General features: G+C 40.7%; 1 protein-coding gene across 3 annotated transcripts in view; it reads right to left on the bottom strand.

The window, feature by feature from the left end:
* The window catches only part of ZMYM4 (zinc finger MYM-type containing 4), a 54,669-nt gene extending 43,065 nt beyond the window's left edge, over positions 1–11,604 (bottom strand). The window contains exon 1 of one of the 3 annotated variants that reach the window (XM_054011852.1): positions 11,330–11,604. In XM_054011852.1, coding sequence (XP_053867827.1) covers positions 11,330–11,371 — 42 coding nt within the window. In that variant the 5' untranslated portion in view covers positions 11,372–11,604. Of the gene's footprint in view, positions 1–629; positions 759–11,329 lie in introns of those variants that run through there. The other 2 variants (XM_054011854.1, XM_054011853.1) reach the window with 2 other exon arrangements.
* Between the last annotated feature and the right edge of the window lie 815 nt (positions 11,605–12,419).

The raw sequence follows: 12,419 nt of genomic DNA, 5'->3' as shown, positions 1-12,419 counted from the left end.
GCATTAAAAACTGTAACAACATCCATACGCCATTAATAATAATTTTTGTACAGTACTAAGAGTAAGGCTGCTTTGAGGCTGACAATTTCATTTTTTATGCAAAACAGGTAAGTATAACATTTTTTAAAAAGAAACCATTAAGGTCCCTCCCTTGTTCCTTTGTAACAACCCCTTGGAAGCTTGAAATATTTTTTCCCTTCACCATTTTTCACCACACAGGTTTTAGGGCTGATTATGAGCAGGGATGCTAGGTCAACTGTAATATATATTATATATATTTTAAATCACAGATTCCACATTTTCCTATCTCCTATGCAGTTTCCCTTGTGCACACACACCACAGCCTACGCCATTGCTTTGGAAAACAGACAACTTTTACAGAAGACAACATTTTTTTTTTAAAAGGTCATTCAACATTTAATTAATATTCCTGAACCCAGGTGTAATGAAGTCAGGAAGTGCTCCCTGACCCTTGGTGCATGACATCACTGGAGGGTTGTTAGGCACTCAGCCAATCACATTGCCCCTCCTAGATTTGAAACCTGTACAACACAAATAGTTAAAATTAATCAGTGGGCCATTCTTAGGGCTCCTTTTGCAGAATAACAGAGAGACCAATTGATTCATACCTTCAAAACACCTAGAGAGTGAGGAGAGCAGAGGGTAACAAAGAGCCAGCCTGCTGCAAATACCTGCTACAGGAAAAGAAGCACTTCAACAGGAAGAGAACCCCTAGAGGTCAGAAGAGCCATAGAGATCTGTGAATAAGAGAGCCACAGAGTTGTGCATTAAAGACTGCTATTTAATTCTACAGAGCCCCCTAGCAGCTTCAGCAGTTTCAGCTGCCTGTAGCTAGTGTCTTATTTCTGCCATTCAGTTGCAGTGGGTGTGTAATGTATTTCTGTGTTATTTCTGGAGATAGTTGAAATCAAGTTTTGCTATAACATGTCTCTGGGATTTTAATTTCTACTACATTGTAAGCATTTTTAGATACAAATCTATTCAAAAAGACAACTAAATTTAAATTTAACAATGGGGAAGTATCAACAAGTTGCTGCAACAAGACCCTACCATTTCTCCACATGTATGGGGGGAGGAGGGAATTATATATGGGTTGTCAGTGAACATGCCGATTTTCTTTTTAAGTCAAAGAAACTGTATTACAACATGCATTTTAGAGAATAATTGCAAAGTACATAAATGTGCTAATACTGTGAGGTGTAGCCTTTAAAATCAATGGGACTGTAAATACTCAACACCTCATAGGACTGGGCCCAGTTTTTTTTTAAATCAAAATGTTTTGATTTAACCTAGTCTAACCTTGATAATGTCCCTTTAATTACAGGGTTTTTTTTTTTAAAGCATAAGCAATTTCTAACGATTCTACATACACGTTAAAAAATACTAAGGAAGACATTTTTCTGTTTCATATTGCTTCTGACCTTGTTGTTCACAATAAAATGTAAAGTTATACTTCATCCAAGGATATTAAGCCATCTAAGCACCAAAATAAAATTCTCAAAATATCCTTAATAGATTAACAGTGAGTTGCTAGCATCTTTACCCAAGCATCTAGGCTCCTACTATACATGAAACCTAACCCTGCATTATGCTGCACAACCCCCACCCACCCAGAAATCTCAGTTGCAGATTGCAACAAAACTATAGGAGGTCCGGCAAATGGTTTCCTCGCTTGCATACACACACTTTATTGCATATTTTTTCAAATGATTTGGTACTCTTAGTTTGTATCCAATAAAAGCAGAAGGGGCTCCTACCCCCATAAAAAAAAATCCTCACCAAAAAAAATGCAATAGTGGGGGGGAACCTTCCTACCTGGCCCAATGGCCCCCTATAGGAAGGTTGTGGTTTGCAGCAGTTTTGTGCTGGTTGCAAAACCACCAGCCTAGTGCACATGGAGCGGAATCCTGCCAGTCTAGATGCCTGGAATCTACAACCATTTAAAACAAAAACAAAAAAAGCGGGGAGGGAGTGAGGGGAATTGGGGGGTTGCATCAGTTACATGCTGAACATCCTTCCTCCTCCTGCCATTTAAGTCATTCCACACACATCCCCCAAATTCCTGGATTATGGTGAAACACATTTGCAACTCACTTAGAATTTTAGAAGAACTTTCACTTACACCAGTGTAAATCAGGAGGAACTTCACTGAAGTCAGAATTATAATGGTATAAAAACCAGGATGAAATCAAAATCAGGCCCTGTACATTTTAGCAGCAAATGTTACTGATGTGATATTCATTAGATGAATTATTCCAAACCAAGATTCACTTTACATATTTTATTAACCCATTAGAATGCTTGTATTTTCCTGATTGAAAGTGTATGCTTAGAAGGATTTGTCCGCAGCTTCCAAAAAATTAACATTTTTTCAGTTAGGAGATTCTATCCTGCAAGGTGCTGAGAGCCCTCTGCTCCCATATAACTCAATGTGAGTTGAGGAGGTCACTCAGCATCTCACAGGATTGAGATTTTGATCACGTTAGAAAAAAACAACAACGCATGCATTTAAAAACAGACTATCTGAGTCCAAATAATACAGCCAACTGACAATGACGACTACAAATATACTGTTTGGGACCAGAGGACCAGCATACCAGAATCTAAGAGTCACACTTTCCTTTGCTCAGTGTATCTTCCAAGAGGTTAACTAGTTAACCACACTAACAATTGTTTTGTCAGCAATTTATATTACTAACAGTTTTGTCAGCAATTATATTACTAACAGAACATACGTTGTTTTATTAGACTTACGACAATAAGTCTTTGAAGACAGTGATGGAAACAGACTCTTTAGATTTTTCTGGTTTTGGCTCTAGTCCACCCCCAAATAAGAGATCTACAAGAGGGCTTTGCATATAAATTAAGACAATACGGGAGTGAGGTATCCTCTGGTTGCTGAAATATTACTTCGGGGGTTCTCAGACTTTTTCACTATGTGGTCGACATTATATTAATAGGTTGGTTGGTGGACCAGATAACAGTCCTGTGGTCTTTGCCTACAGTTGCCTCCCTTCCCATAACTGTCCTGTGGCAACTACAACAGTTGCTTACATGGAAGATAGGAAAGCCTTTATTTGTTTTTAGATATCTCTACTACAATGTGTTTTGTCCTTACTGAAACAATGTAATCAGGACATTGACTTTAGCTCTTTAATTCATCTTCTGTACTGATGCTTTCTTTTGCCTGTTCCTCCTCGCCCTTTTACATGGTGCCCTGCCACCTGATCCTCTCCTTCCCCTACTCTCATAATCCTGAACATTCCCCTCCAGCTGGTGGCTAAAATTCCAGTCCAGCTTGTGGTTCTAGATCCCATGGTTGGCTCCTATTTTCTCTTCTCCTCCTACATAGTTGTGGCTCTTAGTAGAGACAGCTAGACTGGATGCTCCTCCTTGTTTCCAATGTCTGTTATACGTAGTCTGGATACCTCCAAAAACAGGTGGAAACCAGAACACCAGTATTATGTGACCCAAAAACTCTCAACAACCCACCAGCAAATGCTCCACAGGACAGTTTGGGATTGTTGCACCACATAAATAAATGGGAGCCCAAAAACAAGATAGTCTGTACAAGATGCCCCAGTAAAAATAGCCAACATAAATTAAACATGCTGGAAACAACTATCCAAGATGAGGACCCTAGTGGTAAAGATTAGACTGTTTCTCCTGTAGCATCTGGCTCCTACGACAGCATTCAAAATGACTGTTACCAGCTGCCTAGAACACCTTCATCCATTGTGATACTTTCCAGAAAACTCACTCCATGGTCGACAGAAGGAATGAAGCAATTTTAGGAGACATAAAAGATATAGAAATTCATACCACAATGCAAGCACATGACGCTCCAATGCCCTTTCAGAAAAATAAGAAAGTGTTGGTCTATATAGCAGATATTTTGGAAAACAAGCTAAAACTAAACTCAATCTCACTCAAAAACAAAACATTGTAAAACTTTAGAGCCTACAAGTCCTATATCTTATTCTGCCAATCGCTAAGACAAACAAGTCTGTTTACATTGATGGGAGATACTGCTGACTGCTTCTATTTACAATGTCATCTAAAAGTGAGAACAGGCATTCGCATGGCACTTTTGTAGCCGGCGTTGCAAGGTATTTACATGCCAGATATGCTAAACACTTGTATGCCCCTTCCATGCTTTGGCCGCCATTCCAGAGGACATGCTTCCATGCTGATGATGCTCATTTAAAAAAAAATAAAAAATAAAAAAATAAAAAAAATAATGCATCAATTATATTTGTGACTGTACTCCTTGGGAGGAGAACTGTAGGTCTCCTGTTCTGTTTTACCCACATTCTGCATATATTTCATGTTATAGCAGTCTCAGATGATGACCCAGAACATGTTCATTTTAAGAACACTTTCACAGCAGATTTGACAAAACGCAAAGAAGGTACCGATGTGAGATTTCTAAAAATAGCTACAGCACTCGACCAAAGGTTTAATAATCAGAATTTAAGTGCCGTCCAAAATCTGAGAGGGATGAGGTGTGGAGCATGCTTTTAGAAGTCTTAAAAGAGCAACACTCTGATGCGGAAACTACAGAACCCAAACCACCAAAAAAGAAAATGAACCTTCTTCTGGTGGCATCTAACTCAGATGATGAAAGTGAACATGCATCAGTCCGTACTTCTTTGGATCGTTATCAACCAGAACCCATCATCAGCATGGAAGCACGTCCTCTGGAATGGTGGTTGAAGCATGAAGGGACATATGTATCTTTAGCGCATCTGGCACGTAAATATCTTGCAACACCAGCTACAACAGTGCCATCGCCTGTTCTCACTTTCAGGTGACATTGTAAATAAGAAGCAGGCAGCGTTATCTCCTGCAAATTGTCACCAACCTTGTTTGTCTGAGTGATTGGCTGACCAAGGAGTAGGACTGAGTGGACTTGTAGGGTCTAAAATTTTACATTGTTTTATTTTGGAATGCAGGTTTTTTTGTACATAATTCTACATTCGTAAGTTCAATTTCATGGTAAAAAGGTTGCACTAGTTTTTTTGTTTTTTTTTTCCGTGCAAATATTTGTAATAAAAATAAATATAAAGTAAGCACTGTTCACTTTGTATTCTGTGTTGTCATTGAAATTAATATATTTTAAAATGTAGTAAACATCCACAAATATTTAAAATAAATGATATTCTAGTGTTGTTTAACAATGCGATTAATCATGCAATTAATCATGATTTATTTTTTTAATTGCATGATTAATCACGATTAATTTTTTTAATTCCTTGACAGCCCTAATAAACATTGGTGTTAAATTTTAGTAAATAGCCTGAGTATTTGTATATATGATTTTAGATCTTTTTAATTCAAACAGGTAGATGAACTTTATGCTTTCTAGTTAGAGAATTAAATTTATATGTAGAACTCTGTTGTGGCTTTTCCATCTAAACTGAAAAAGCATAGGTTTGATGTTTGCTGTAGTGCCATTTGATTGGGACTTTTTTCTGAACGGTGCTCTAAAAAGGATTGTTTGATTCTGAACTGAGAGAGTCTGGGGTTTAATTTTTCTATTATTACTGTGTGTTTAGTACAGAGGCGTTGTACTTTGGCCTGAGGAATAATGAGGCTGTTAGTGGTTCATATCCCAGACTCCATTGTGCTATACTGTCAGTGTTCAGTTGGACCAGCCTCCGCTGTCTCTGGAGCATGACTGGAGATTCCCCTCAGTGATTTATGAATAATTATGGCTACAGCTCTTAGGGGGAAATTTTATGAATGCTGTACATGTTTAATCGGTCTCAAATGCTAATTTCGGGAATTACCTTTTGTTACTGTTTGTACCTAAACATTTCTTGGTTTATTTTTATTTACACAGTGAATATTTTTACATTATTTCTACTACTATATTTCACTGTTTACTTGATATTAACCTAGCTTTAGATGGGAGTCTTTTGAACATTAACATAGTAAACACTGAAGTAAAAGCTGATTATATAATCTTCCCAAAGACCGATGATTTTTTTTGTTTGTTTTTTCTAAAACCCTACTGATTTCCCTAAACAATTTTCTAGCTAATGCTACATTTTTTGTCATGGAAAAAGTGTCATTTTTCATAAAGAACCATGGCAACTTTCACAGGGTAACATCAAATTTCATAAACATTCATGTTAATAGCCAGTATCGATTAAACAATACTTCATCATGAGCTGAAATATTTCAGTACGTACCAGAATGAAGAAGCAAAGAATTTCCATTTACTTTTTAACTTGTTGGAACTTTGAAAATATTCAAGAATCAAAGGGAGAACTTATTGAAAAAATAAAAATAAATTTCAATAAAAAATGTAAACAAAAGATACAGGAACATCTGCTCTAGGAAAATTTTTGTTCAGCTGAGTTCATCCTGCCACAATATTCTGTGTACCACATGCATTACGAGACTTAAAGTTGGTATAGAGATTATTTACTCTCATTTTGAGTCCCTTTGCCAGAGTAGTGTAAAGTGCCCTATTATAAATGAGAATCCAGCCCAAATTCTCTGGTCTTATGCTCCCATGTTTAAAATTCTGCAGCGCAACACAGTCTGAAAAGGTTATTTCAGCACTTGCATTGTGGACTGGCACACAAAGACAACTGCAACATTTATCAAATCAGAAAAATTATTCAAGTTCTTATACTTTGCCAATCTCAGTTTGGTGAATTATGGCCTAAATAAGAGATTTTCAGAGGATGTGGGGGGAAAGGCGGGACTGCTGGACAGCTAGAATTTTATGTTTTTGAAGCAAGTGATAAATTCTATGATTTCCATACAATTGAAACCACGGTTAAGGAGTTTTAATTACAATGATATTTGAATATCATATATATTTTTCAATGAAAATTAAGAGTTACACATAGACACTTTCAAACTTCAAAATGTGTTCCAATTTGCATATGCTTCTGAAAGGCCACTTAAAAGTTTCTAAATGTGCAATTTCATAGCAGTGTTATTGAGTTAGAGACAACACTATTGTCAGAGCATTTCTAGAATCTGACTGCTAATTCTCTCTGGATGAATTAAAAAAAAAAAAAAACAACCAAAAACATTTTTGATATGTGACCAACTGTGATTTTACCTTTCTAATTTATTTTTTGCCAAAAGCCAAAGAAAAGCAATAATTTTGCACTGATAAATCAAATATTACATTTGAAATTTGCTTTCTAATATGTAGCAAAAATGTATGGAAAATACAAAGCAGCTATGGGTTTCACAGCATTACCAGTTCTCAACTGGTCTAAACAAAAGGCAGTAAGTAGCATGCATTTGTTGAACAAACAACATTTTTCTAACCTAAAGCTACAGATAAGAAGTCTTTAAAAAACTAGTTGCTTTTATTTTTGTTTCCCTTGCAGTTTCTGGGAAGTAGCATTTGCAGAAAGCCAGCACTAAGAAAAAGGAAAAGGTAAATAGAGAACGAGATGACATATAAATTATGAGGTGAGCACCATTCCCTAACCTTTCTTATGGCTTACATGGGTGTCCTTTTCCCTGAGAGGGCTAAACAGCAAATCAGGGTAGCAGACCTCCTATCTCTCTCAAACTCACCTGTCATGTGGTCTTTGCTTCAGCGTGAACTATGCTGCTAGCAGTGCAGACACTACCTGCTGGTGGAACCAGTTCCACACAAGAGGCCAACTCGACAGACTTCCTACTGCATTCCTGATATAATCCATTTAATCTTCCCTGTGGCACAGCTCAATTTCTTCTCCAGGTAATTCCCCATATGGATCCTTGCACATCCTTTTTCTGTTCCCTTTAGACATCTGACATTAAAAAATGCACTTCTGTTGCTGTTCTCTGCCTGTCTCCCTTTTTCACCAGTAGAGACATGATGTTGCTTTCACTATAGAACGGAAAGCAAAAAATGGGCTAAGACACTAGAAAGCAGGAGCAGCTGCCACCCTAATGACAAGTGCTGGATGAAAAGTCTTCTACTGGAGAAGTCTGACTTTAACAGGTATAGACGATTACAAAGCACAGATGTTATCAGCAAGATAGCTCTGTTTCTATGCAGCTAGGAACTTGTTATAAAACGGACAGACGGTAGCCATCTGGATAGAGAGGGCTATTGACGGGAATCCTTCAAGTAAACTCAGTAAATAGAATCAGCTACAATATTATTTAGACATTATTAGAAGGTGAAGATGGAAACAGGTCCATTTCAAGAACGTTGGGCATGATTCTCACTGCAAGGCCACTTTACACAGCTCTAGTTGTGTGAAGGGCGTTAAAGTGTGCTTAAGTATATTTTACTTCCACTTGAAGACCCCTTTACACTGCTCTGGCAATGTAAAGTGGCCTTAATGTATAAGAGAATCAGGCCCATTACATTCACATACAGCAGCCAAGTGTGGAAGGATAACGGTAACAACATGTTCTTTGGATTGTGACAGTGAATGCCTTTGAGAATCATAGGGTTAAAAGGGACCACAAGTCTAACCCCCTGCCAAGATGAAAGGCTGTTTATAATGTCTTTGCACCACTGAAGGGGGTTCAGCAATAGCAATTCTCAAATGAGAGAACATTTCCTTCCATTTTCAATGGCACAAGAATCATACTGAAGTTAACAAATGTTTGAAGATATCTGCCTTATTAATGTAAGATGCCAGCTTGTCTGCCAGCACTAATTTAAATTTCCAAGGCTGCCCAACTTTACACACACTTAGTACTTTATCCACAAATAGTCCCAGAGTGACAGAATAAGAACCTAAATAAATACATGCCCTGTTTAAGTTGTAATCTGTTCAAGAGAGGGACATTACAGTTAACTAAGAGGAAAGTGCCATGCGCATTTGAGGCACTTAAAAAAAAAAAAATCACTTCTTAGTAGATGATATATTAGTGGACAACCTTCAACTTAAACCTTTAGCATTTATAAATACAAAAGTAGTTTTATAATAATTTAAGTAGGTTTATTTATAGTCCTTATAAAAGGTATCAGTGTTGTTTTGGGGAGAACACTAATCTCCTTTGATAGTGATTTTTTTAATATTAAAAGTTGCAGAATATTATTAAAAAGCAAATAGAAGGGCAGCTTTTTGTTTTTTTTGCAATGGCAAAGAGTTAATCTTTCCTTCATTCTTTGCAGATGTTCCTGGATCAAGCTGCAAGATTCATCCAGTGGATTTAGCAAGATGACGATTTCAACATGTACAGAACTATCACTCTGGAGTGACAGTCCTTGCAAAAGGTATGGGGCGGGGGCATGGAGGAGGTTCATAACACAGATCAGGGCAATTTTTGAATATGCAAGCATTATAACTTATTAAGCTACCAGAAAGTTTAAGGATAATTAGGATATCCAGAAAGGAAAGGGATTCACGATTTTCCTCTTTTCACAATACATTACCACTGCGTATCCCAAATATCTCCTCTCAAAGATGGAATACATTTGGCAATAAACACTGCATAATGTACCTAAGAGAAATATACGGTTCACAGAAGAGCTATATTACTAACATCTGCATTGAGTGGAAATGAAGTTTTGCTTTGTATTTTCTAATGTATTTCGCTCATCAAAGTCCCTCCCCTCCCAACTTCTTGCTAACATCTGAGAGCTTGAGCCCACAGTGTGTGTGTGTGTGTGTATATATATATAAACTTCACACTTCTGGGCAGTTGCACCAAGTTGAATGGGACTGCTCCTGAGTATAAAGCTACACAAATGTGTAAGTGTTTGAAGGATCGGGGTCTAAGACAACATTATGATGTTCCATGACCCTATGGTAGTTGAGCAATATAAAACTACTTACACAGTGTCGCCAATTACATCCAGAAGATTCACATATTCTACCTAACTAACCAATCACAAGGTTCATGTTATTTGAAGCAAATTAATTAAATTTATTCTCATTGAGTCTAGCGTCCAGAACTTGAAAGGACTTCATCATAAACAGCATCTCTCAGACAATGGAAATGGGACAGCTCAGAAGAATGGTAGTGGGATATGGAACTTTCATTTCTAAATCAGAAGCTCAGATCCAGGTTAGTATTGATTCACTTATTACTGACAGTTTTCAACTGGAGTTATACAAGTGCAGAAAAGAGCCACTGACTTGCTGCAAATTTATTTGGAAAAATGCTTTAAAACTTATTTTTATCAGCTATTCTTCAGGCAACGAAACATAGGGAATAAGAAATGTATTATTGAGATCCCTTATCACTGTGGTAAAATAACATGCCTGATATTCATGCAGACTTAACTGTGGAACTGAAAGACCATGTCTCAGTATTAGCTGGACTAATAGTACTTATATAGTGGAGTCTGGTGGCACCTTAAAGACTAACAGATTTATTTGGACATAAGCTTTCGTGGGTAAAAACCTCACTTCTTGAGATGCAGAGGTTTTTACCCACGAAAGCTTATGCCCAAATAAATCTGTTAGTCTTTAAGGTGCCACCAGACTCCTTATTGTTTTTGTAGATTCAGACTAACACGGCTACCCCCTGATACTTATATAGTGGGTGCAGTCTGAGTAGCTAAGAACTGGATGAGCCTGCCATGCTGAGAACTCACTTTGGTTTGACATGGACAATTAACATAACTTTTTAAAAACAACGACAGTGTGTGCTTAAACAAGGGAAAGCCAGACAATTAAATCCCGATGAGGAAACCTAATAAACTTGAATTGTGTTGCTCGAATAATGACACCCGGAGGACCAACTGACACTCCCTTACAAAATTTTAAAGCGGTACTATCACTCAATTGATTTGCACCGGACAATTTTAGGGAAACCTAGAAAATTTTAAACACTTGAAATGCACCTTAGCTACCGGGATTCCATACCCTTAATTAGTGGGGACTTGTTGGGTCACTGCATTTACATGAATCCCAGCATGCTTTATGATGGCATCTCACTCCCCGCCAGGTCAGGACCTCCAGCCATAGACTACCTAGGCTTTAGCATGGGAGGTTGGCGGGGGAAGGGGAAGAGAAAGAAGGATCGTTTCCAGACAGCCATCTTTTCAAGACCACTATTAAAAGGTGCCTCCTGCTCTCCCACCATCCACACGCCAGGTCCCGATCACCGCCCCCATACCACCCACCCTCCCCAACAGCAGAGGCGGGCTGCACGATCCCTTCACCGGGGACAAAGAGGAACGGACGCTCGAGTCCCTCCCACCAGCTCAGCACACTCCAGATACCCAGCCCGGCTGCCCCACTCCCTGCCCCTCTGCCTGCAAGCGCGGCCCCCTCCCCTTCCCCAGGGCGCCTCCCACACGCCCCCTCCCCCTGACCCCCACCTGACCCTTCCCCTTTGACCTCCCCAGCCTCCCCCGGGCCCCCCCTCCGCTCACCCTGGCACGAGCTCCGGGTCCCTCCTCCTTTGCCTCCGCCATGTTGGGCCCCCGCAGCCCTCACACCCCGGGGGGGGGGCTCTGCCGCTCGCCCCCTGGGGGAGGAGGTGACACGGAGCGGTGGGGGTCGGCCCCGAGCCCTGCTGCGGGGGAGGGGGCTCCGACCGGGCTCCCCGGGAGGGGGGGTGTCTAGGCTGCTCCCTCGGGGGGAGGAAGGGGGGGGCTGGTCGGACCCTCCAGGCCGCCAACCTCTTAAAGCTGCAACGACAAGCCCCAGCGCGGGGGGGACTGAGTGCGCATGCGCACAGCGCATGCGCTGCGGCTCCGCTTCCCCCGCCCCCTCCCCGCGCATGCGCGCTTCCCCCCCCCTTGCTTCTTCAGGTCTAGGTTGGCCTCCTCTTAAAGGGCACCGCATCCATGTCTGGGCTGAGCTGGGAAGGGAGGGGAACACAGCCTGCAGCCTCAGTGGAGACCCCTGGTCTCTGCTTTAAAGGGAGGGGGATGGGTTGGGTATCATATTAGGGGTTGCCTACACCAGGCAGCACTATCCGCCATGGCCTGTCTGCAGGGGGACCATGGCACCTCATGCCAAGGCGTCCCCTGGAGCCTTAGCACAGTGCCCCAGCGGCCTCCCCCATGCTCCAGTACCCCAACCTCACGCCTGGGTGCCCCAGTACCCCCCTCACCCTCTGGCACTTCCGCCTCCCATTTTGCACCGTAGCACTCCCCACCTCACACCACAGCACCCTGGCCACGTCGCCACAGTTCTCCCTTGCACGATGACGCTCATACTTCACACTAGGGCACCCCCACCTTAGGCCTTACATCATGGCATCCAGGCCATGATACCAGTGTCCCTGCCTCTCCTGATACAGTGCCCCCATCACACACCACAGCATCCCCACCTCATGCCATAGTGCCCTCCCCTCTTGTACCTGGGACCAATTGGCCTCAATGAAGACTGGCTGCATGTCACCACCCTCTGTTGGATTGCCTGATGCGGTAAGGCAACTTTGTTCCAGTGACCAAGCTGTTCACAAGCCCCCATCGAAGTCATGCTTGAAGTCACTTCGTGGTATCATGACATTAC

This window comes from Malaclemys terrapin, chromosome 22, assembly GCF_027887155.1.
Source record: "Malaclemys terrapin pileata isolate rMalTer1 chromosome 22, rMalTer1.hap1, whole genome shotgun sequence".
Taxonomy (NCBI): Eukaryota; Metazoa; Chordata; order Testudines; family Emydidae; genus Malaclemys; species Malaclemys terrapin.
Note: the sequence above shows the minus strand (reverse complement) of the source record. Positions and strands in the feature narration are given on the sequence as shown.